The 26,109-nt window shown below is 40.2% G+C and overlaps 1 protein-coding gene and 1 long non-coding RNA gene across 6 annotated transcripts; one reads left to right on the forward strand and one right to left on the reverse strand.

The window, feature by feature from the left end:
- Nucleotides 1-1,458: 1,458 nt before the first annotated feature.
- LOC144037062 (uncharacterized) lies at nt 1,459-4,149 on the reverse strand. The gene is made up of 2 exons (XM_077548196.1): nt 3,395-4,149; nt 1,459-3,300 (listed from the first exon to the last, which is right to left on the reverse strand). Exons 1-2 carry the CDS (start codon nt 3,516-3,518, stop codon nt 1,694-1,696), a joined length of 1,731 nt encoding a protein of 576 aa, XP_077404322.1. The 5' UTR covers nt 3,519-4,149; the 3' UTR covers nt 1,459-1,693.
- LOC144037069 (uncharacterized) lies at nt 3,186-10,771 on the forward strand. 5 transcript variants are annotated; one of them, XR_013288806.1, is made up of 9 exons: nt 3,203-3,319; nt 6,174-6,250; nt 7,690-7,826; nt 7,902-8,000; nt 8,075-8,326; nt 8,890-8,953; nt 9,017-9,267; nt 9,453-9,599; nt 9,689-10,771. It is a non-coding gene; the product is annotated as an uncharacterized LOC144037069 (long non-coding RNA). The 5 variants fall into 5 exon arrangements; XR_013288805.1 differs by having other exon boundaries at nt 3,186-3,319; nt 6,174-7,367; nt 7,902-8,326; XR_013288802.1 differs by having other exon boundaries at nt 7,902-8,326.
- Nucleotides 10,772-26,109: the final 15,338 nt, after the last annotated feature.

A 26,109-nucleotide genomic window follows, 5' to 3' on the forward strand; every position in this document is an offset into this window, starting at 1 on the left:
ATTACGTGAGATAAGGGGCAGGAAGAATCTTCAAACGTTTGGTCACTTATTACACTCATCAATCTTTGCTGAGTAAGTTAAAACAGTTATAATTAAATTGAAACAGAAGATTCTCTTCAATAGCAAGCTAAGCAAAGCTAAGCTAAACCGGGCCGAGAGATTTCGACGAGCACTGTCTGATCCGAATGTAACCAGACACGAAATGTAGTAAATATGTTTGACTTGAGTAAAGTAATGACGCACGCACAGTGTCGAGGTTTAAGTCCATTCAGTCCGAAATCAAGAAAAATCATATAGTGAAGCGTGACAGCGTGCGCATTGAAGAGGAATAAATTTATTTGTCCTCTTTGTGTGTTCCAAAAATATCAAGACAGATTTAATGTAAGAAAAAACACCTTTGCAAAAATGATTTAATCAAACAGAGATCTCTGGACATCGTGACAGACTCCAAACATCACGTAACAGGTGGAATTTCAGAGTGCCGAATGTGTCTCTTCCGCGTGTAAAATGGCTTATTATAGTTAAACAGACCGCCTCTCTTTCATTTGTAGACAAAACATACTCTCTGGGTACTTTTCCGTGAGCGATGGCGCAAACAGAGTCAGGGTCAGGGGTGTGTGTGTTCGAGACAGATTCTGTTCTCAAGGACCAAATGTGTGTTTTCGCACAGAACACTGAGAAGGAATTTTTTTAGACCAAACAATATGTTCCAGCTTAAGGTCAAATTATACTGAGTTCAACACTACCTCACATCTACAAAACATTTCGACAAGGTTAATATAAAGAATTAAAATGCTAATAATGTATAACAATGGTTAATATATGAAATAAAGAATTTAAATGTTAATAATATCTAACAGCGTGTACGCAAAAGCGGCCTGGAACGGAGTATCATCGTCGCGTGAAACCTACGGCAACTCCAGTTGGACAAACCCCATGTCCAGGGAAAACCAAAATTTAATAATATACAAATATATCATGCTGAACGATATATTTACCAGGAGAACAAAAGAGACATATTAAATCTGCATTTGGACGAATAAGAAACACGTGTAGTACCTGTACAGCGGTGGGAGTGCCCAATCAGGAGGTCTGTGTCACTGTTGAGCCCCCTTGATTAGATATATTTAATTGGCCTTTTACTTATTTACTCTATTTAGCAAATTATAACTTGTATCTATTTTTTAAAAGCTTTAATCAGGCAAAGTGCTATTTCGAAGTGGCCGGCATCTAGTCTGGCTCTGTCAGAGTTTACTGGCTGCCGTGAAGAAATATTATTGTTTGCTGTGTGAATCATTTAAAAGAATTGTTTGCCCCTATACAAAGTAATTGCAGCCTACTATAGGTATATTTATGCAAAGAATATCACGGCAAGACAAAAATTATATGTGGAGTAAAAAAACAGTAGACGGCAAAATATACAGACAACTTAAAAAACTTTGCTACACGGAAGAAGAACCCCATTAGCGAATTTATTAGGGAAACGGATGACAGAGAGGCATGGAGGGCCATGATCACTGATGTCTGTAGCAGACCCGGCACATGAAGAAGAAATGTACGCACATAACAGGGTTAAGTCAAGACACATACAATATGCAATGCAAGTACACAGATCCTTCGTTCATTCAGCGGTAGACTGGATTTCTGCACCATTTTAAAACTTATTCCATAAATGAGTTCATATCAAGCTTCATTAATCACGGCTATTCACACCAGCACACCTGTGCCTCTTAGCATTGGCATTACTTGAATATATTTGACCACAAACAGAGCAAGCAAAAGGCTTCTTCTCTCCAGTGTGGGCTCTTGTGTGGCTTTGTAATTTAGGCCTGTCAGAGAAACTTTGACCACAAACCGAGCAAGCAAAAGGCTTCTCTCCAGTGTGGGTTCTTGTGTGTGTTTGTAAGTGTACTTTTTTAGTAAAACACTGACCACAAACCGAGCAAGCAAAAGGCTTCTCTCCAGTGTGGGTTCTTGTGTGTGTTTGTAAGTGTCCTTTTCTAGTAAAACACTGACCACAAACAGAGCAGGCAAAAGGCTTCTCTCCAGTGTGGATTCTTGTGTGTTTGTTTAAGTCTCCCTTGTAAGCAAACTTGTGACCACAAACTGAGCAGGCAAAAGGCTTCTCTCCAGTGTGGGTTCTTGTGTGCATTTTTAAGTCTCCTTTTTGAGTAAAACATTGACCACAAACGGAGCAGGCAAAAGGCTTCTCTCCAGTGTGGGTTCTTGTGTGTTTGTTTAAGTCTCCTTTTCTAGTAAAACACTTACCACAAACAGAGCAGGCAAAAGGCTTCCCTCCAGTGTGGGTTCTTGTGTGCATTTTTAAGCTTCTTTTTCTAGCAAAACATTGACCACAAACGGAGCAGGCAAAAGGCTTCTCTCCAGTGTGGGTTCTCGTGTGCCTTTGTAAGTGTCCTTTTTGAGTAAAACATTGACCACAAACCGAGCAAGCAAAAGGCTTCTCTCCAGTGTGGGTTCTCGTGTGCGTTTGTAAGTGTCCTTTTTGAGTAAAACATTGACCACAAACCGGGCAAGCAAAAGGCTTCTCTCCAGTGTGGGTTATTGTGTGTTTGTTTAAGTTTCCCTTGGAAGCACACTTGTGACCACAAACTGAGCAGGCAAAAGGCTTCTCTCCAGTGTGGTTTCTTGTGTGCACTTTTAAGTCTCCTTTTTGAGTAAAACATTGACCACAAACGGAGCAAGCAAAACGCTTCTCTCCAGTGTGGGTTCTTGTGTGCACTTTCAAGCTTGTTTTGTAAGAGAAACGTCGACCACAAACTGAGCAGGGAAAGGGTTTTTCACCAGTGTGGCTAATCATATGTCTTCTCAAATGAGAGTTGCTGCCAAAAGTTTGTTTACAAAGAGAACATTTCCAACATTTGCTGCCAGTGTGACATGTCACGTCACCGTCAGACTGTTCGTCATCAGTGCGAGGAGAGTGTGACGCGTCTTCAGCATCTGACATTAGAGCTAACCGGCTGTCTGCTTGTGATCCTCCACGGTGGTCCTCATCATCTTCAGTTGTTGTCAGTTGTCTTGAGCTGCTGCTTGAAGGCTCCGCCCCTTTGTTGTTTTCATATTGACATTCATCTTTAGTCTTCAAATGGACATCAGTCCTGGGCAACTCTGTAAACTCCTCCTCCTCTTTAATGTATCGTGGCAGCTGCTCCTCTTTATTTATGTTGGGAGGGTGTGGCTGCTCCTCTTCTTTAACCTGGAGAGGCTCCAGGTTGTCCTCCTCTGACACGTCACGGAAGTCTGACTCCTGCCACTCAGGACAAAGATATGTTTCACAGACGTCTGCGGGACACAAGATTTGGTAAATTCACTTTATTGTGGGGTTAAATAATAAAATACGTATTGTTGAAAAGTGTTGATTAAGCAAGCGACAAACCTGCTCTGTTCAACACAACACGAGGCTGCTTGTACACAGCGTCCAGCAGCTGACGTTGTCGCTCGTTCTCCTCCTGTGCTCCACAAAGCTCTTTTTCGCACGTCACGTTCGTTGTAGCACACATATTCACGATATCGGCGACACTCTATTTTCACACTTGGCGTCTGCTGAGCCAATGAGTCGCTAAAAAAACGCGTCTCCTTTTTTTGGTGGCTAGCAAGCTAAGCAAAGCAAAGCTAAGCTAAGCTAAGCAAAACAGGGCCGAGAGATGTTGACGAGCACCGCCTGATACGAATGTAAGCAGACAGGAAATGTAGCAATTATTTATGACTTCTCTAAAGTAGCGACGCACGCACAGTGTCGATGTTTAAGTCGATTCAGTCAGAAATCAAGAAGGATTATATAGCGAAGCGCGAAAGCGTGCGTGTCGACGGCAAAGCGGCCTGGAACGGAGTATCATCGTCACGTGAAACCTACGGCAACTCCAGCTGGACAAATCTCATTGTCGGGGAAAACCATGATGTAATAATAAACAAAAAGATCACGCGGAACGATATATTTACCAGGAGAACAAAAGGGACACATTAAAAATGCATTTGGACGAATAAGAAGCACGTGTAGTACCTGTACAGCGTTGTTTTAAAGCTGTAAAGTCGTGCTCCTCAACAAAATTGCTAATCAGCGCAGAGCAGCGCATCCACGAACCTGAGCACTTATGACACGTAAAAATAAAGCTGTATTCCTGAAGCGAAAACATGAAGCGTTACAACAGTTTGATGACCTCTGAATATAGGCGTGTGTGTGTGTGTGTGTGTGTGTGTGTGTGTGCGTGTGTGTGTGTGTGTGTGTGTGTGTGTGCGTGTGTGCGTGTGTGCGTGTGTGCGTGTGTGCGTGTGTGCGTGTGTGTGTGTGTGTGTGTGTGTGTGTGTAAAATAGTGGGCTTGAGGACCCGGGGGAACATTCTAGGGCAGAGGTGGGCATCGAGGGGCAGTCCTGCAGGTTTTGCGTGTTGCCCTTCTCCAACACAGCTGATATATGATCAGCTCATCAGCAAGCTCTGCATAAGCCTGATAACGATCCTGTTGATTGGAATCAGCTTGTGTTGGAAGTGAGAAACCTACAAAACCTGCAGGACTCTGGCCCTCGAGGACCGAGATTGCCCACCTCTGTTCTAGGGGCTCTGGGACCTGCGGAAAGGAAGGAGTGGCGCCGGTGAGATCCCACATTGATTTCTGCAGGTGCGCATGTGGCCACTGAAGGATTAAATTATAATTTGTAATCTTTTGCGTGTTCAAATAAATCAAATATGAGAGTCTTGTGAAGAGGGTCCTTGCAAGTTGATTTATTACAGAGATCTCTGGTCACACAATTGAATATCACCAAAGCAGTGTCATCCAAGAATGTGTGTCCTCTTTTGCCCACACAGCCTTTTTATTCAAAACATCAGGAAACGCCTCTGTCATCCCGTGAGGTACAGAATGAGTTTGCATTTTGCCAGTAAACTAGATCGTCCTTGAACTTTCACATTTAGACAAAACAGGTTCTCAGTATGCTAGATTGAACTTGGACTTTCACATTTAGACGAAACAGGTTCTCAGTATGCCAGATTGCACTTTCTTCACATTTCGACAAAACAGAATCTCAGTATGCCAGATTGCACTTTCTTCACATTTCGACAAAACAGAATCTCAGTATGCCAGATTGAACTTTCTCAAACAGGACAAAGAAAGGGAATATAGACAAAACAAGATAACAGATAGGTTAAGGTCGAGTTATATTGAGTTTAACATTTATTACACCTGCTCTACACATCTATAACTAAATTCAAAATGGTTAAAATATAAAATAAAGAATTAAAAATGTTAACAATGTTAACACCACATAGCCACAGACACGAGGACGCCCAACAAATCGCACAAGAGAATCTAGACCCATACTATGCCTGTCGAGTAAGCTGCTCGAAGTAGCAGGGAATCCGTCAAGACGGTAAGCATATAATAAAATTACCTGTCATAAGTTTACTACCCGCTGATATCTCTCACATACAATTAGGGCTTCATTTCAGCCTACCGGCACCTGCACAACACCCCGGAAGCAAGGTAGCATTTGGGAGGGAGCATTGTCCAAAAGGTATGACCTGTTTACTTAATTGAATACAATTGTCCAACCAAGAGTCGTTTATCTATATTTACCTTCATTATTATTATTTAAGTATTATAATAATGGGATAAGCGGTAGAAGATGGATGCATTCATTCAGTTACACAACGCAAGAAACAATGTTTGTCTTTGTAGGAGGGCCCAACCAGGAGCTCTGTGCCACTGTTTATCCCCCTGACCCGTTTTATGTAATTGGCCTTTTACTGACCCCCCCCCCCCCCTCAGCATCCATATTCAATAAAGGCTTTATAGGGCAAAGTGCAATATAGATGTGGCCGGCACCCAGTCTGGGTCTGCCGCGAGGGAATAATATTGTTTGCTGCGTGACTCTGTTAAAGAATTGTTAGCTGTGTGATCTTTGCGGATTGAGATATAACCGACACAGCTAAATTGCGCCACACTCTTGTCCATCGCCTGCGCCTGGCATTTCAAATCAGCTCAGATAGCAGGGTTGTGTGTCATTTGCAATCACCACACAAGAGAACCGGTGTTGATTGTGCCACCGTTTGATGCCCTGCAAACAGCACCGAGTCATTTCTGTAGCGATGCGCGCTTAATGCATACACGCCCTCACATGCTGTTTCTCCCACGGCCCCCGCTCCCCCTTGTCTATTCCCCAGGCCTGAATCCCTCTTTTGCTGCGGAACGGGTGGAGAGGAACCAGGAGCCACCAGAGCAAGGCAATAATGGCACACAGGTAATTGCACAGCAGCCCAGCATGAATCAACCCTCGACAGATTTATATGGCGGGAAAAATGCTCAAGCTACCGAGCTTCATCGGGATAGTAAAAAAAATTCAAATACCAATGGCATTGATTGCAAATAGCTGGAGCCTTGCGACAGAGGTACAAACCAAGGGGAAAAGTAAAACGAAATGGTGCCCCATAGAAAAACTGATGCACAAAACAGTAGCAACCTAAATAAATGCTACACCCAAACACAAAAGGCATTGGAAAACAAGCAATTCCTATGTGAGCGCCGATAAAGCTAGCTAGTAACCAAATGAGCTCCAAGTAGTAGCAGCTGGTTCTTTATTGAACATATAGACACAAAGAAAATGAAGAGTTTATATGTCAAAGAGGGGTAGGAGGAAGCCAAAAACGTATCTAGTCCTACCCGCTATTAGTTTTCATGCAGGTAAAAAAAGGCAAAGTCTAAACGTAACCACATATACAAGTGCACATGAAATCAACAGACACATACTTGACTCACCGAGGCAATTTTCAGCAGCTATTAATATATTGCCCAGAAAGAATTAGTCAAAGCCATATTTAAGTCTTGCATACAAATGACTACAACCTTCTCACCTGCGCTGAGGAAGCAATGACCTTTCATGCTCCAGGTTGCTGACGAAACCCAGAAAACAGGTGATGCAATGTTAGTTGAGAGTAAGGGAGAGAAGTGCAAGATGCGATTGACTCTATATAAAACAAAAAGCAGTTATCAAAAGCCAATTTGTGCAAAATACGAATATCCCACTGTAGAAGAAGGCTCAATGAGTTAAGTATCCCTTTAATGTTAGGCGGGGTTAATTGTATATATGTGTTGTGCATAAATATGTGTTGATTACGCTTGTGGCCACGCCCGAAGCCTCGCGAGATGGGCTTCCTACGTCATCGCCAACACATAGTTTCGCGGGTGATTCGAAATAAAAGGGCGCACCGAGACGACAATGAGCTCACAGGTGACGCTGACACACCCAACTGGCATCTTCAAACCTCAATCGGATTTGTTTTGCAATGGACCAGTCCACAACGAAAAAGAAGAGAACATCCCCTGTCCGGGATCATTTTGAGCAGATCTCTCCTAAAAAGGTACAAATTATAATAACCAGTGTGAATATATATTGTAAATTATTGTGACAACACAGTGTATCCCTCGTTTTAATGTCTTTCTTCTACTTGCTGATATTTCAAAAGGTGAAGTGTAAACTTTGTTCTAAAGAACACTTCATCTATGTTGAGGCATTCTAGGGCCCTGCATGAAAATGAGGAGACAACTCAAATAGAACCACGCCCAGCCATTTTAACATGCAATGAAAAAACAGCATAGCCTACCATGTATATTCCAAATGTGACAGATGAAATGAATGACATCTATCATTAATAGGCCTACTCTGTTTCTGTTAAACTGCAGCGGATAAGAATGCAGTGGAAGAGGCATTGAGCAATATGGTAATTGAAGATTGCCAGCTCTTCAGTTTTGTGGAGGACGCAGGGTTCAGGAAGCTTATCCAAGCTTTCGACACTACATATGTTCTCCCCACCAGGCAGGTGTGTATGAGAGCACATGAATCATTATTCCCCCATAACTGCTCTTCCAATAGTGTTCTTTCTCCTTTCCTTTAGACTTTGAAAGCCATGGTGGAGGAGAGGTACCAGCAGGCAAAGGAGAAGGCCCAAGAGCTTGTAGCAAAGTCCTCTGCAGTGAGCATAAGAGCAGATACTGTATGTGGACCAGCATCAACACAGATGCATATCTGGCAGTCATTTCATTGATGAGCACACCTCTCTGCACTCAGCTGTGCTCCATTTCCCTGACCGCCATACAGCTGAGAACATGGCTGCCGTTAAATCGGCACTCATGGCACAATGGGGCATTGCCACCAAAGTAACTTGCCTTGTGACAGATGGTGCAGCCAACATGGCGGCATGTGCCAGACACATGAAATCTAATGGTGAAGAAGGCTCTGGCAGAAAACACTGAGCTGTCTGAGATCCGTCTTCAGTGTAGGAGTATAGTTGGCTATTTCAAAAGCAGTACCACTGCAAAGGTGAATTCCTTTATTACACAGCAGTATTCAAATTAATGCTGAATTGTCATGTTTTGGTTCTGTCATGTTTTGGTTTTGGTTCTGTCATGTTCAGTTTCTGCTTTCCTTGTGTGTTTTCCTTGTCTTGTTGATTGTGACCCTGCCCTTCCTTGTGTTGTCCAATCAGTGCCCTCAGCCACTTGTATCTGGTCCAGGTGTGTCTTGTTGCGTCATTAGTGTTGGTGTATTTAGTCTGCTGTCTCTCCTCTGTCTGTGTTGGTGCATTGTGGTATGTATGTTTGTCCTCATGTCATGCTGCCTGTTTTCTGTTTCCTCCCAAGTTCAAGTTCATGTTTTGTTGCTGTCTGTTTTTTTTTGTTCCCTCTTTTGTTCAAGTTCAAGTTCATGCTTTGTTTTATGTTTTTGAACTTTGGAAACCTTTTTGTTAAATAGAAATTAAATCTCTTTTTTTTGGACTACACCCCTGCCTCCTTGCTCTGCCTTCCCGCATCTGGGTCCTAAAGCCCCCCGTTTTGACATGAATGACTTGAATAATGTTTTGTTTCCTATTTTATTTTTTATAGACAAGGCTGAGACAGGTGCAGGAGCAAATGAAGCCTAGAGCCTGTGCTGAAGCTCATTCAAGAGGTAAGTTGACATCCATAACTGCTTCCACTCTCCTTTCAAACAATAATGACCTTTTATTTTCAGGTGGAGACAACCTGGAACAGCACCTTCCACATGCTGCAACGCATGTACAACCTCAGGGAAGCCGTAGGAGCAGGCCTACACACCGACATCCCACCAGTTGAGGCTCATTTCTGAGAGTCTGCAGGTGCTGTCCCCATTTAATGATGCCACCGTAGAGCTCTCAGAGGAGAGTGTCTGGGTTCAAGGTCATACCACTTTTGGCCATGCTGCACCACACCTTGGAGGATGACATGGGAACCATACAAATGGAGGTGAGCAAAGCAATGGCTGAGGGTCTTAAAATAACAACTGAGCATCATGTCACTGGCAACACTGCTCGATCCCAGGTTTGTATCAGTTGTCTGTTTTTCCTCATCTGTCTACTAGTACCAACAAATGAGCAACTGCCTCTTGTTGAACAGTTCACAACTGCAATGAGTCTCACTGTCATTTGCAGGTTCAAGAAGATAGGCTTCTTTAGCCCCAATAAAGCACAAGAGGCTGAGAGGAGGCGCACAGCTGAATGTGCGACAGTGATCCGGCACAGGGCATCTTCCGCCTCCTCCCCATCATCTTCATCAACACAACCGGCCTGTGGAGCAAGGTAATATTCGATACATTCTAATGGTGTTAATTAAGCAATAGGAAATGAGCGGCAGTACATTCTTTTGCTCCCATCTCTACGATGGGCAGCCAGAACTGCCTGTTGGCTGTTAGTTGTGTCTTAGGTGACAAACTGTGGCGGCGATTGGACCACACAGTCATGCACAGGAGGACCCAGAGTGAGACCGCTGAGGTCCTCACTTACCTGGGGGAACCCAACATAAGCAGGATGTCAAACCCCCTGGACTACTGGGAGCTGCACAAACATGTCTACCCAAACCTCTACAAACTAGCAATAACCTTTCTCTGTACCCCGGCCTCATCCCTTGCAAAAGACTAAGATCTAAAATGACAAACCTTTTAAAGCCCAAAACTTTGGAAATGCTAGTTTTCCTCACTAAAAATGAATGAAAGGTGTGTCTTGTTTATGTCAATGTCTAAAATAAAGCAATCATTCTTTCGAGTACATTCATATCACAACTCCCTGCCCTTTTGACCCCATCAAATCCATGGTATCATTTTAATCACTGTCTGTCATGACATTTATTTTCCACATGAGGGTGCAATAGCACAAATGAAGCCTCATGATGCTTCATCCCAGGAGCGAACCAGTTGGATGGAAGGCCTCATTGCTTCAGTTTACCATCACTATGTTCCATCAATTGTAATGTATTTGTGGATTAACAAGTGTTTTCAGTATGGACACAATATGTTTTGCAATGCATTTGTGTACTAAAGTACCATGCATCTATTACAGTGGAACTATTGAGGTTCAAGTGTTGTGTGCACAGTATGACGGTTTAAGTGCTTTCAAAATATCAACTGTTTCATAGCAATAACAAATGAGCAGGAGATGAGACTGGGCAAATCAAGGGCTTTATTACAAGACGTAATGGAACAAACTTCAGATGACTTGACTGGTGCGGGTAGCAGTGATGGTCGGCAGGTAGAGGGGCAATGAGCAGGACCACATGCTGTCTGATTAGCAACCAGCCATACCTGTGCAGAAGAACAGAGACACCAGCACACTCAATGGACGCTATCCCACTTCACATTGGTCACTATTGTTTTTGTCTAAGCATTACTGGCACGTTCCTCTATCAGATGCTAACCTGTGTATTGGTATGAAACTCAAGTGTAATCTGATATTTTATTAAAATACATTTTTGTAAACATTTGCATGGGTTGTAACTATATGCTTTTTGTCTGGGCTGATAGAGATTTGCTACGGAAACAGTTGTGTCCAAATGTCACCATTTTTAACAACTCCAGAAATTGACTGTTAAAATGTCTATCACATTTTACGACTAGTGCTGGAGTGTGACGAAGCAAAACTAAACGCTCCTTAAAATCTGTCGTAAATTAATGTCAGGGAAATATTATCCTTTCATTTACCTTAAAGTGCATCTTCAACACAGCTACTGTCCAGCTGAGAAATGAATGTCCTTCACTCTTGCTTTTTGGGGGTCTTCCATCAGTCCTGTGTGCCTCGTATGCCGTCTTCGCATTCCACTTTTCTGTGGGAGTCTGTATTTTTTTAATGCTCTGTATTGACTTTCACTTTAGTCTGTTTACGCATTAATGTATTCATAGTTATTGTGAGCTGCGCAAGGCAAAGACTGATTTCAGTTTAGTTTGTACGCTGACCTCTGCACACAACTGACTTTAGCACAAGGCTAGCAAATTCCTCAAGCAAAGCACTACAGCGGATGTCATTTTTGTCAAGTTTACTTTTACAGTGAACTCCAACTGGGGGCCATTCATTACACTTAGTTGACTCTTAGCCATTTACTACGATGACAGTGTTTTGTCTATAATTAATCTTTTTTTCTGTTACAATTAATACCCAACATTCTGCAGATGACACTCAGGTAATGATCTATCACTGCTCCGCTCTCAAAGCCTTCATGGCCCAACTAACAACTGGGTCGTGATTGGTCTTTACTACTTCCTTAGCATGTATGATGTTATCCTCAGTCAATGCATTTTTAAACATATCAATTATATGAATTACAATTATTGGCTTATTCTAATATTTTCTAAATATATAAACACAAAACAGTCAAACCTTACATTTTTATATGCCTGGCTATTTTTGATTTTATGTTCTACCAGCTAATTTGTTCAAGTGCTTATACATCCCATTCTATGCTACAGCAACATCTAGTGGTCAATTATTACACACTATGACTTTACAAGACGCTTAGAGATGACTGAATCACATTGATTCGCTGCAGGCTTGCTACAAGCATGCACACCATTATGCGCTTTCATTGTTATTTTTTTATTTTTTTAAAGAATCAATAAAGGAAACAATGGAACTCACAGTTCTATTTTCATTAATTGAGCTGGCTGGGTAAGAAGATTAGTTTGATGCTGGTAGCTTCTTAATCTCGACCCATTTGACCTGCAACACATACCATAGTAACTAAATCAAACACTACACATTAGTAGGTTAAAACCACCAACATCCCCATTTACCTAACTACCTGCTACTGCAGTCTAGCTAGAGACACGCTAGCATAGGTTACCTGATCTTACCCTAGCTTAGCTAGCTACTGAAGAAGGTATATTAAAAATCCATACTTTTGCGTGTCCAAATTATGGGATAAGAAATGAACAGAGTTCCTGCGCAGGATGATTTATTCCGGAGATTTCCGTTACATCATTGAATCAAACTCCAACAGTTTCAGTTTCAATAATGCCACTCCTCTTTCGAAGAGCCCACACTTTATTACAATCATATTGCAAGAACAGTGTCTCCAACTCCGCCCCTCATGAATAAGTAAAAGTGTTATATAATGGAAAAATACAGGTTGAAAAACAGAATTCTCAGCACACAGATACAGCTGTATTCGTTTCTAGTCAAAATATACTTTCAAGGCACTTCTCAGTACTTTCTCCCATAACAAAATCTCACAAACAAGTTGAACTCAACAGCTCCTAATGTAACATAGTTATATGATTGTGCGCTCTCTCTCACGAACAGAAATGTGTTTTCGCACAGAGAAGGAACTTCTAGACCAAACAATGTGTCCCACCTTAAGGTCAAATTATACTGAGTTCAAAACTACTTTACCTACTTCACATCTATAAAACATTTCAACATGGTTAATATAAAGAATTAAAATGTTAATAATGTATAACAATGGTTAATATATGAAATAAAGTATTAAAAATGTGAATAATGTATAACACTACCTTCATTACCCGTGTGGCCTTGGATGGAAAAGGCACCGCTGAACGAACTGAAATGGGTTAGCCGCAAGGGGAGGGAGGCCATTGACCTGCTTCCCAGTCGGTCAGCGGTACCTTTCCACCAGTCGTCACACGGGGAATGGAGCCAGGACAAAATGTGGGAAGGAAGGTTGTTGTTTCTTGTTTTTTTTTTGTGTGTGTGCCTGTGAAATAGTCTTACCCAGTCTCGTGTCTCAACTGGCTCACCCGTAAGGTAAAACAAAACCCTGGTTAGTTTGGTGCTGGTTGCTAGTTCTTGATCGACCCATTTACCCTGCAAAGTATCACAGGAATATAAAGTTTACTGCAGTAGTAGCAACACATACCATAGTAACTAAATCAAACACTACACATTAGTAGGTTAAAACCACCAACATCCCCATTTACCTAACTACATGGCAGTCTAGCTAGGCTGGAGACACGCTAGCATGCATGTTTCTGTTTGTCACTTCAAGTCATGAAGTTGCTGTGGGAGAATCGGTTGGTGGTTAAATGGTGTGTCACGTCATGTCACGTATGCGCCTCTCAACTGATCATTACCGTATCATTTACACACCGCATCAGCATTTTTGTGTTCTTCCATCCTTATTCATGTCAATGGCAATTACCTGATTTTCTTCTTTCCGTCTGACGAACAAGAATGCGCCTAATTGTTTGGGTTTTACCTTGAAGCTAAAAGAGGTCAAAAAATTTTACAATGCAATTAAACATTAGTCACCAGGTTAAATAGCCACACATCTTGTGTATTCACTTGCTGTGAGTCATTCCACTTTGTAGCAGAAAAATCACTCTGGATGAGGATTGTTGACATTTTATTTCAATTTATATTTTAACTGTTTTGAATTTAGTTATACATGTGTAGAAGTAGATATTAAAATGTTAACTCAGTCACCATTTGTAGGAGAGGATGTGATAATGAGTTATTTGTTCTCATCTCTGTTTGAAGTCTTCTCTCTGTTCCCGGAACAACAGAGTGGGCTAAAAGTTTCTGTGACTTATCGGGAGGATGTTAAAGTGCCAAGCGCTTCTGCTCCTCAGGTCGTCCTGTCGTAAAATCTGATAGGGTCCAGAGTCCCTCTACGTCAAAGACTCTGGTCGGGAAGTCCTGTTTTTTGTCACAACTCTGCTAAAGGTTCAAAGGAGAATGGAGGCAGGTCTCAATGTAAGAACTTTTGTATAAAGATGCTACAGATTCATCATCCAGCACACACTGGAGCTGATCACCATTTTTAGTGAGGTTGTCTTTGTGTCTTTTAAAAGCTTTTAAAATAAAAAATTGCAAGGAACTTCTTCATCGATCTTATTTATGATTTATTTGAACACGCAATAGATTACAAAATCCAAGTAATCTTTATTTACTCTTTATTACAACATCAATTAAGCGACATAATTGTTTTAAAAACCCAATGATTTCCGCCACCCTGACTGCTTGGTGGAAGGCATTAGAAATTACAACAGCCCAAGTGGAGCCCTGTGGGCTTTCTCCCCTATGGCATAACCCCGACTTTCGAATTAACAACCAATCGTTTTATTTAGGTGTGTGGGAGCAGAAAGGAATTACACATCTCCACCATCTCTTCTCAGATAATATGTTTATATCATATACATCCTTGCTCCAAAAATACAAAATACCAAACGGAAATTTTTTACATTATCTGCAAGTTAAAAATATGATAAAGAAACAAATTCCAACACTTCAGGGTATGCTCCAACCGCCGGTTTTAGCTAAAGATATTACCAAGCTTTCTCCAACAACAACAAAAAAACTTTCTAAAATATATAAGTTACTTTCATATACGGAGAAAATGTCTTTACCCATCTCAAAATGGGAGACAGACTTGTCTATAGCACCGGAATCTGACTTTTGGATTCAAGTTTGTGAAAACGCATTTAAAATGACAAAACACACAAATTTACAACTTATCCAATATAAAATTATCCATAGAACATACATTACTCAATATATGATGAAGAAAATGGGACTCTCAGACTCCGACATTTGCCTCCAGTGTTTACAAAACACTACAGACACTTATGTTCATGCTTTATGGTTATGCACTCCAGTTATGTATTTTTGGACTAAAGTCTTAGAAAAACTTTCCGCTATCTTGGACTGTAGGATACCTTTATCTCCAAACTTGTGTTTGCTAGGTGACCTAACAACAACTGACTTACCACATAAACAATTTCAATCTACACTTGTAGCGCTTACTATCGCAAAAAAAAACAATTCTTGTTAACTGGAAAAATAAGCAAACTCTGAATATCGACCAATGGTCTAACCTCCTCATAAATCACATTTTAATGGAAAAAATATCGGCCTCAAATAAAAAACAAATATAGAATATTTTAACCTAATTCTGGTTATTTAATTCTGCCTGTTAGCGAGAGCCACCACATCGTGATAACTTACATTGATGTCTCTGCATTTGGCAGTTTGTAACTAATGGTTGTGTTTTTATAGTCAGGAACCCAGTTGCTGCCAACAGGATCGAGCAGATTCACCTCCAATGGGCACTAAGGGCTAATATTCGGATTCACTGCATGCCAGGGGACTAATTCTACAGGTGCTGTCCCCCTCTGGCTGGGCGTGGGCGGGTCTGCCCCTCTGTTGGCTGCTGGGTGGCGGCTGCGTCTTGGTCGTTCCCTGGGTCTCGTGGGGGGTGCTGTGTTGTGGGGCTCTCCCTGGTGTTCGGGGCGGCGCCGCCCCGGCGCGGTCCGTCGCTCTGGGCCCGGCGACGCGGTTCGGGGCCTGTGGGCCGCCGGGGTGTGAAGAGGAATAAATGAATTTTGTCCTCTTTGCGTGTTCCAAAAATGAAGATAGATTTAATGTAAGAAAAATACACCTTTTGCAAAAATGATTTAATAAAAAACAGAGAATCTCTGGACAGATAACAGCTTCCAATTTCATCACTTAAAAACGTGGGATTTCAGAGCGTCAAATATACTCTTCTACGTGTACAATAGCTTCTTATAGTTAAAAAGACCTCCTCCTTTTCATTTATAGACTAAACATAATTGAAGGATTTTCCCATAGCAAAATCTCACAAACAAGTCAGGGGGTGTTTTTCCCGAAGCAGACTCTGCTCTCAAGGACTAAAATGTACGTGTGCAATAAAAGGAATTTTGGACCAATCAGTGTGTACCAGCCTAAGGTCAGACCATACCGAGATCAACACCATCTGCTCTGCTAAGGACACAAAACATCTCGACAAGGTTAATATAAAGAATTGGAATGTTAATAATGTGTAACAATGGCTAATAAAATAAAATAAAATGAAGTATTAAAAATGTTATAATATCTATCAGTCCACCCTTTGGGCTTATTTAAAATAAAGCCCAACAACTAAATATTTAAACATTTTTACCAAAGGATTCCCGCGGGATTTGCATCATCGCAATGGCAGGTGCAACAGTAGAATAAAAGGGAAAAAAACATTCTTTTTAGCAGGAGAGGAGGTCAGTCATATGTCAAAACAATGTGATTCATTAAAAGATTTTTTTTGTTTTTGTTTTTGTTTTTTGTGTTTTTTTTCTCAGTAAAATAAGCATATCATATATGAAGACAGTGTGTTGTGATTATGTTAAAAATTGTGGTGGGGGATTCCAGAAATAGAAAATTGGCATGGCAGTCAGTATAAGAAAGAGTGTCATGATGCAGACGCAATTGAAGACGCATTGTCTCTTCGAAGCAGCCATCTCGTGATGAAGGTCTTTGTTGAATAGTCCGTACAGGTTTTTTTTTTTGTTTTTTTAGTTTTTTTTTGTTTTGTTTTTTGTGTGTGAAGAGGGTCTTTCAGCCTCTCTCCAGCTGCCAGAGATGCAAAGATGAATCACCGGGATTTATCTTCCCAAGTTGTGACTCATTCTTTGTGGAATGCCCCGGAAAAGGGACACATTCCTCCTATTTCCATTGGGTAATCCTCAGGTCGTCTGGTGGAAACTGGAAGCAGTTGAATGGCCTCTCAGCTGGCACGTCTGGTCACTGGAGCAGCTGACTGGTTTCTCAGTTGGCTCCCGCTGGTGGCTGGCTCCTGAAGGTGGGGGTTGGTGTAGGCGGACCCCCCGGCCGGTGTAATAGGCAAGATGTGGAACCAGGTGCCCCGTGGACTGGACTAGATTGACCCTTCCATCACCTCATCTGGGCGCAAAATATTTTCATTTAGTCACTAATAAACATTTATTCACATCCTTTCTTTTTGAAAGAGCATTTTGGTAGTATTATTAGTTAGGAGTTAGTAAATGTTAGTAAAGTTCTGTAGGCCTGTCCTGTGGGAAAAAAATCTGTTTGTTGTGACATTCAATTAGGATCCAGCCTTTGGCTGACTTTAATGACCTGAGCACATTCTTAAATGCAAAAAATGAAAATCTTTAGCCAGTTCAAATCTGACGAGGCCAATTTGTTTACAGAATGTAATGATTATTGGAATGTTTTATTATAATATTTTATTATAATATTTATTGTTATAGATATGGCATGGATGTGCTTCCGGCCATTAAATAAATGCAACTTTCGTCAACAAATAAAATCAAAAAATAACATCTAACCCCAGGGCCCCAGGGAAAAATAGAAATGGAACATATTCACCTTATTTTCGCCGTCTCTGCCAAAACTTACTCCTTCTCCATGGTCAAGGAAATCCCCAATTGTCCTCCTGTAAAATTCCTTCTCACGGTCTATCTATAATTATCACATTAAGACTAACTTTTAATTTTATATTTATTAAATTCAACATGGACTGTTTGTGTCCTTCGCGACGATATACCCAGACCGACCAATAATTCCCCCATCTGAAAAAATCGCTTAGAGAATTTTTCAGACTTATATATAAAGTTTTGCAGTAAATAAATTTTGATTGCGTTTCTGTTTAAAAAGAGGGGAAAATTTTACATTTAACCAGTAAATTCGACCATGCGTCCCAAGCAACTATTTAAATTTCAAAAGAAAATTTGGAAAATATTAAAAGACTAAATTCAATAAGCGTAAAATATAACAATTAAGATTGAAATAAATTTTATCTTATCTTTATTCACATTAGCTGTTTTTAATTTCTGAAACCAGACGAAATTTACCTGTATTATCTTTTGTACTATAAAAATATTGTAGCTTAAGCCAATGAATTTTACAAAGAATTTCAGTTTTCAGCCAATCCATCAAATATTATTAATACATAAAGTTGCCCTTAGTTTTAATGTTACCATTAAGCTTGCTAGTCCCCCTTGTTGATGTTTGTCCAAAAAGCTGACTGTTTTAAAATAGACAGAGATAAACAAATCAGATCAAATCAAAATAGACATCAAACGTTTTTAAAATGTAATAAATCTGTGTGTATATAGTGTTGTCAATCAGTTCATTATTTTTACGAAATGTTTTTCTGTAAATGTTATCACCTTATATCTGTCAAAAATAGAGTGCAGTGTAAACAGTCAGTATCACATCATATGGTCTGGTATCACTAACTCAAGAAAGCATTGTTGGTGGGGGTGAGTCACCGTCGTAGTGGAGCAGTTTTTCATAGGACAGTTCTGGACGCAGGAATGCATTAAGGAAGCATTGGAGCAGTTTTTCATAGGACAGTTTTGGATGCAGGAATGCATTAAGGAAGCATTGGAGCAGTTTTTCATTTAAGACTTTTGCATGTGAGTTCAGGGTGCAGTCATTGTGTGCATTGGGTAGTGGAGCAGTTTTCTTTTATCACATTTGTATATGAGTTCAGGGTGCAGTCATTGTGGAAACTTTCCACCAGGTGGCGCCAGGAGCCTCTGCTCTCCATCAGGTGGCAGCCCGAGCAGGTGGAGTGCTGATCAGGGGATGGCCGCACCTCGTCCCTCTGCTGGTGGTAGCATTTGCAGTTTCTTTGTTGGTGGGGGTTTTGTTTTGAAGAGATCTGTGTCCCGCCAGTTGACTTTGTTTTGAAATAATGACCCCGACCAATGACCCTCACTCGACTGAAAACATTAAAATCTGCCCCAACAGTATTTAGGTAATAACTTGGCAGTAAATATTAAAAACAAAAACTTCCTTTATTAAAAAAAAATTCAAAAAATTTTGAGAAGGGGTAAGAAAAAAAAATAAATAAATAAAAAAAATAAAATAAAAAATAATTAAAAAAAATAATTAAAAAAATAAAATAATTAAAACAATGAAAGTTTACAATTTTAAATAATTGCTAATTATATGTCAATATTTGTTATGGTTTACAATATTTAATTTAATATGTTTTGCATACCTTCATAAATAATACTTAGGATGAGATAGGACAGATATACTCTAACAATTTACAAATATAGTCAATTAATAAGTGTGTAGTTTTCAATTAATGTTTTCTCAATGGAGGCCGCAGCCCGTAAAGTCAGCCTTTGGTCAAACATCAAAGCAGGAATGATTTTTTAATTACATAGCACCTCAAATTATGTCAAAAATGTGATTCTTCCAGATAGCTTCCCCACGAAACGGTCCAATCTTCCAGAGTATCGTAGTTCAATTCTGAAATGAGACTTCAAATGTCGAATTCAAAGGTTAAATATATTCAGGAGAGATTAAAATTATTTTTCTATTTATAAACATGGGAAAAAACTCCTTTTTAAATTATAATTAACACATTACTTCATCCCCAGGACGGGGGATAAGGAATTTGTCGTCTCCACTCCTTCTAATGGGTGATAGCCGCTTCTGAAAAGATATTTCAAGATTAAATAATGTTCTCGCGTACGAGAAAAATCATAAGTGAAAAACAATCATCTTATAACAAAATATTCCACATTAGTTGCTATTCAAATTATTCGTTTTTAATTAATTATTATTATTATTAAAATAAGAGTAGAGACTAAACTATTTAATCTAAAAACAATCCCAAAAAATTCAATATATTTTCTCATTAAACTTTAAAAGCAGATTTAATTAACGCACATACAAACGCAACAATGACGCATTTAACAACGTGTCTTTTATTGAAAAAATTGTAATTGCCTATTTGTAAAGGTTCCAAGGCTGTTACTATTTTTAATTTTTGGAAAAAGGGTGACATCTGGCGGTCAGCCAGAGTCATAGCAACTAAAATTTTCAAACTGACCTGCGTCATTAATTTATAAAAGGATGACACCTGGCGGTCAGCTAGAGTCATAGCAACTACAATCAGTCAAAGTTATTTATGTTCAATAAGCGTCATATATGCATTGAAATTTTATAATATCTTAAAACTATACCTCTCTATGTTATTTGTGTATTAATATTTGTTCGTTTTATATCAAACATAATTTTAAATATGACGTATTTGCACTCGTGAAGCCAGATTAAGTATTCAACATTAGTGCTTAAGAAATTTATATAAGGGGCTTATAAAATCCGTTACGGCAACAATTTATATAATGTCGTTCAATTATTTAACGCAGACGCTGAAACTCGCCGTTTTAGCGTGGAAATTTTATTAGTAATTTTACCGTCTAATTAATTTATCCCGTTCAGCGTTATTAAGCTGTTTCATCTGTTTTATTACGTAAATTTGTATCATACAGTTATTTTATTTGCAAAGCAACATTTCAGCATTAATCATTATTAAATACACTTTTCTTAAAGCAGTTAGACGATATGCTAACTAAAAAGACAGAGTTTATAATACAACAATTGAGATACAACAACTTTGAATATAATAACAAATCAGGTAAATTTCTTGCAAACCAACTTCAACGCAATCGGGAAAAATCTCTTATAACGGCTATTAAAGGGACAACTGGTGAATGTACACAATCACCAGAAGAAATTAATCAAATTTTTTATAACTATTATCGCAACCTATACTCAGAAACTAACAAACCTAACCCTGAGCATATTGAGGCATTCCTCAGTAGCTTAAATATGCCTCAGTTAACTACTGAATATAAAGATATGTTAGAAGCGCCACTTACTATAAACGAGTTGTACAGTGCTCTAGATAGTATGCCTAATGGCAAGGCACCTGGCCCAGATGGTTATCCGGCTATATTTTTTAAGCACTACTGGCTAATGCTTGCTCCGCTATTCTTAAGAGTAGTAACAGAAATTAAAACTAATGGTTACATACGTCCACACATGAATACAGCAGCAATTAAACTTTTATTAAAGCCAGAAAAAGACCCCACCCTTCCATCAAGTTACCGTCCGATTTCACTAATTCACACTGATATCAAAATTATTACTAAGGCTTTCACATCTAGACTAGAAACAGTAATCTCGACAATTATTCATAGCGACCAAACAGGCTTTATTAAAGATCGTCACTCTACTAATAATATTAGGTGGCTCTTTAACCTTATTAGCATGTCACAGCGGCATGATAAGAAGGCAGTTATTATATCGTTGGATGCAGAAAAAGCTTTTGACAAAGTTAACTGGTCCTTCCTCTTTGCTGTTTTAAATAAATTTGGCTTTGGGAAATCATTTATCTACTGGGTGTCAGTATTATATGATTCTCCCAAAGCTACAGTTACTACTAACGGGATTATATCTAAGAGCTTTATTTTACAGAGAGGCACAAGACAGGGATGCCCACTATCCCCTTTATTATTTGCAATATTTATCGAGCCACTTGCAATAGCCATACGCCAGGAAAGAAGGATTCAAGGAATTCACTCTGGGGTAACAGAACATAAAATTAATCTATATGCCGATGATATTTTACTTTATTTAGAAAACCCGGCGATTTCGTTAGGGGAAGTATTTAACTTAATAACTAAATTCTCACAGTTGTCAGATTATTCTATTAACTGGACAAAATCAACACTTGTACCTATTACAGAAAATTCATGGAACCCTGCAAGCCAGGACCCACATTACTCATTTCCTATAGGTAATTTAAAATACTTAGGCATAAAAATCTCACCTAAATTAACTGATTTAATTCATTTAAACTTTTCTCCACTTCTGGATAACATTCATAGTGACTTGGAACGCTGGAATAATCTTCCTATTTCTTTAATAGGACGAATAGCCACCGTTAAAATGAAAGTTTTACCTAAAGTAAACTATTTTTTCTCAATGATTCCATTTAAACCTACGGCTAAATGGTTCCAGTTGTTGGACTCAGCCGTTATAAAATTTTACTGGAAAAATAAAAGAAGCAAAGATTAGTCTATCTACTCTTCAGAAAAGTAAATCCAAAGGTGGTCTAGAGGCACCAAATTTTATGTACTACTATATAGCTAACCAGCTACAATATATCGTTCTATGGGCACAACCCAACAGAGATACTAACTGTTGGCTGGAACTAGAACAGAAGGATTGTAATAACCTCAGACTTCTAGATTTACTCTTTATTACAACATCGATTAAGCGACATAATTGTTTTAAAAACCCAATGATTTCCGCCACCCTGACTGTTTGGTGGAAGGCATTAGAAATTACAAAAGCCCAAGTGGAGCCCTGTGGGCTTTCTCCCCTATGGCATAACCCTGACTTTCGAATTAACAACCAAACGTTTTATTTAGGTGTGTGGGAGCAGAAAGGAATCACACATCTTCACCATCTCTTCTCAGATAATATGTTTATATCATATACATCTTTGCTCCAAAAATACAAAATAACAAACGGAAATTTTTTACATTATCTGCAAGTTAAAAATATGATAAAGAAACAAATTCCAACACTTCAGGGTACGCTCCAACCGCCTGGCTTAGCTAAAGATATTACCAAGCTTTCTCCAACAACAACAAAAAAACTTTCTAAAATATATAAGTTACTTTCATATACGGATAAAATGTCTTTACCCATCTCAAAATGGGAGACAGACTTGTCTATAGCTCCGGAATCTGACTTTTGGATTCAAGTTTGTGAAAATGCATTTAAAATGACAAAACACACAAATTTACAACTTATCCAATACAAAATTATCCATAGAACATACATTACTCAATATATGATGAAGAAAATGGGGCTCTCCGACTCCGACATTTGTCTCCAGTGTTTACAAAACACTACAGACACTTATTTTCATGCTTTATGGTTATGCACTCCGGTTATGTATTTCTGGACTAAAGTCTTAGAAAAACTTTCCGCTATCTTGGACTATAGGATACCTTTATCTCCAAACTTGTGTTTGCTAGGTGACCTAACAACAACTGACCTACCACATAAACAATTTCAATCTACACTTGTAGCCCTTACTATCGCTAAAAAAAACAATTCTTGTTAACTGGAAAAATAAACAAACTCTGAATATCGACCAATGGTCTAACCTCCTCATAAATCACATTTTAATGGAAAAAATATCGGCCTCAAATAAAAAACAAATATCAAAATTCATAGAAATATGGTCTACGTATATAGAATATTTTAACCTAATTCTGGTTATTTAATTCTGCCTGTTAGCGAGAGCCACCACATTGTGATAACTTACATTGATGTCTCTGCATTTGACAGTTTGTAACTAATGGTTGTATTTTTATAGTCAGGAACCCAGTTGCTGCCAACAGGATCGAGCAGATTCACCTCCAATGGGCACTAAGGGCTAATATTCGGATTCACTGCATGCCAGGGGACTAACTCTACAGGTGCTGTCCCCCCTGGCTGGGCATGGGCGGGTCTGCCCCTCTGTTGTTTGCGGGGTGGCGGCTGCGTCTTGGTCGTTCCCTGGGTCTCGTGGGGGGTGCTGTGTTGCGGGGCTCTCCCTGGTGTCCGGGGCGGCGCCGCCCCGGCGCGGTCCGTCGCTCTGGGTCCGGCGACGCGGGTCTTGGTTGGTGGGGGGGTGGTGGTGCCGGGGTGGGGGGTGCTGGGGTGGGGAGGGTGTCTGGGTATTTGGGGACCTGGGGGCGGTTGGGGCTGGGTTGGGGTGGGTGGCGGGGTGGGGAGGGGGGGGTCGTGGGGGGAGCGGGGGTTGTGGGCCGGTGGGGTGCCTGGTGGGCCTGCAGTGCCCCGTCCTGCTGCGTTGGGTTGGGGGCGCGGGCCGCGTTGGGGTGGGGGGCGCTCCTGCTCCGGGGTTTGCTCTCCGGCCGGTGCCCCCTGCGGGGCCCGGGGGTCGTCCTTTGGCGCGGCCGCGGCCTGGGGGGCCCTGAGGTGTTGCGCTTGCTCTGTCCTGGCGGGGGTCGACGGCTCCCCTCTTTGGTGGAGATTTTCATGCATGCTAGATCCACCACACCAGCATCTATCGAGACTCAGACACAATTTGTTTCTCCCTCAGGTCATTGATTCGGTGGAGGCTGGTGTCTGTGGATCTCACTCTGCTTCGTCTGTCCTTTCTACCTTTCCTCAGTTTCTCCTTTGGGCCCTTGAGGTTTCCCTGATTTGTTGGAGTTTAGATGTCTCTGGGGTTGGTGAAGGTTAGTGGCCCGGTGTGTGGTGTCTGGTCGGTGCTGGGCTTCGCTTTTCTTTCTTTTCTTTGGTCCCCCTTCGGGTCTCCTGGCGGCCCCACGACTCTGGCTGGATTTTGAAGTGTTCGGTTTAGGTGAACGGTATGGGAATTCTTTTTTTTTTCTTTCTCACGCACGCACGCACGCACGCACACACACACACACGCACGCACGCACAAACACACATAAAAAAAATTAAAAAAAATTAAATAAAATAAAAAGGGAGAACAATGATGATCACATTTCAAATGATCAATACTGAGATCTCCCAGAAAAAAGGAAAAAAAAAAAAAAAAAAAAAAAAAGGACAGGATAAAATTTATTTCAATCTTAATTATATTTTCCGTTATTTGACGCTTGTTAAATTTGGTCTTCTAATATTTTCCCAAATTCTCTTTTGAAATTTAAATAAATTGCTTGGGGCGCATTGTCGAATTTACTGGTTAAATTTAAAATTTTTCCCCTCTTTTTAAACAAAAAAGCAAGCAAAATTTATTTACTGCAGAACTTTATATATTAGTCTGAAAAATTCTCTAAAGCGATCTTTTCAGATGGGGGAATTATTGGTCGGTCTGGGTATGTCGTCGCGAAGGACACAAACAGTCCATGTTGAATTAAATAAATATAAAATTGAAAGTTAGTCTTAATGTGATAATTATAGATAGTCCGTGAGAATGAATGAAATTTACAGGAGGTCAATTGGGGATTTCCTTGACCATGGAGGAGGAGTAAGTTTTGGCAGAGATGGCGAAAATAAGGTTAATATGTTCCATTTCTATTTTTCCCTGGGGCCCTGGGGTTAGATGTTATTTTTTGATTTTATTTGTTGACGAAAGTTGCATTTATTTAATGGCTGGAAGCACATTCATGCCATATCTATAACAGTAAATATTATAATAAAACATTCCAATAATCATTACACTCTGTAAACAAAATTGGCCTCGTCAGATTTGAATTGGCTAAGATTTTCATTTTTGCATTAATGAATGTGCTTAGGTCATTAAAGTCAGCCAAAGGCTGGATTCTAATTGAATGTCACAACAAACAGATTTTTTTCCCACAGGACAGGACTACAGAACTTTACTAACATTTTCTAACTCCAAACTAATAAAACTGCCAGATGCTCTTTCAAAAAGAAGGGATGTGAATATGGATATTTATTAGTGACTAAATGAGAATATTCTGCACCCAGATGAGGTGATGAAAAGGTCAATATGGTCCAGTCCACGGGGGCACCTGGTTCCACATGTTGCCTATCAGACCAGCCGGGGGTCTGCCTTCTACTCAACCCCCACCTTCAGGAGCGAGCCACCAGACGAACCAACCGAGAAACCATTCAACTGTTTCTAGGAGCCACCTGACGAGCTGAAGACATCACTCAATGGAGATTGAGTTTCGCTGAGGACATCCCTCACTGGAGATAGGAGGAACGTATCCCTTTTCCGGGGCGTTCCACAAAGAATGAGTCACACCTTGGGAAAACAAATCCCGGTGATCAATCCCTATTCTCTGGCAGTTGATGTGGGTTTTAAAAGAGCTGAAGGATCCATCCATCCATTCCCTTGACTGCTTGTCCTCACAAGGATTGTGAGGGTACTGGAGCCTATCCCAACTGGCTTCGGGCAGTAGGCGGGGTGCAACCTGAACAGGTTGCCAGCCAATCGCAGAGCTGAAGGACTCTGTTTGAAAAAAAACAAACGCAAGAACGAAAACGGAACTGACAAACGTCAACAAAAATTTCCATAGCCCAAACGACAACAAGTCTTCAATTGCGTACATAATGACACTCTTTCTCATACTGACTGTCATGCCAATTTGCTATTTCTGAGATCCCCAACACATTGTCTTCATATATGATATGCTTATTTTACTGAAAAAATCTTTTAATGAATCACATTGTTTTTGACATATGACTGACCTCCTCTCCTGCTAAAAAGAATGTTTTCATTTTTTTT

The sequence above is a fragment of the Vanacampus margaritifer genome, chromosome 17, assembly GCF_051991255.1.
Source record: "Vanacampus margaritifer isolate UIUO_Vmar chromosome 17, RoL_Vmar_1.0, whole genome shotgun sequence".
Lineage (NCBI taxonomy): Eukaryota > Metazoa > Chordata > Actinopteri > Syngnathiformes > Syngnathidae > Vanacampus > Vanacampus margaritifer.

Coding starts and splice junctions, on each gene's coding strand:
- LOC144037062 (XM_077548196.1), bottom strand. CDS start 3,518: ATGTGTGCTACAACGAACGTGACGTGCGAAAAAGAGCTTTGTGGAGCA. Junction 3,301..3,394: donor TGTTGTGTTGAACAGAGCAG/GTTTGTCGCTTG, acceptor TGTGTCCCGCAG/ACGTCTGTGAAACATATCTT.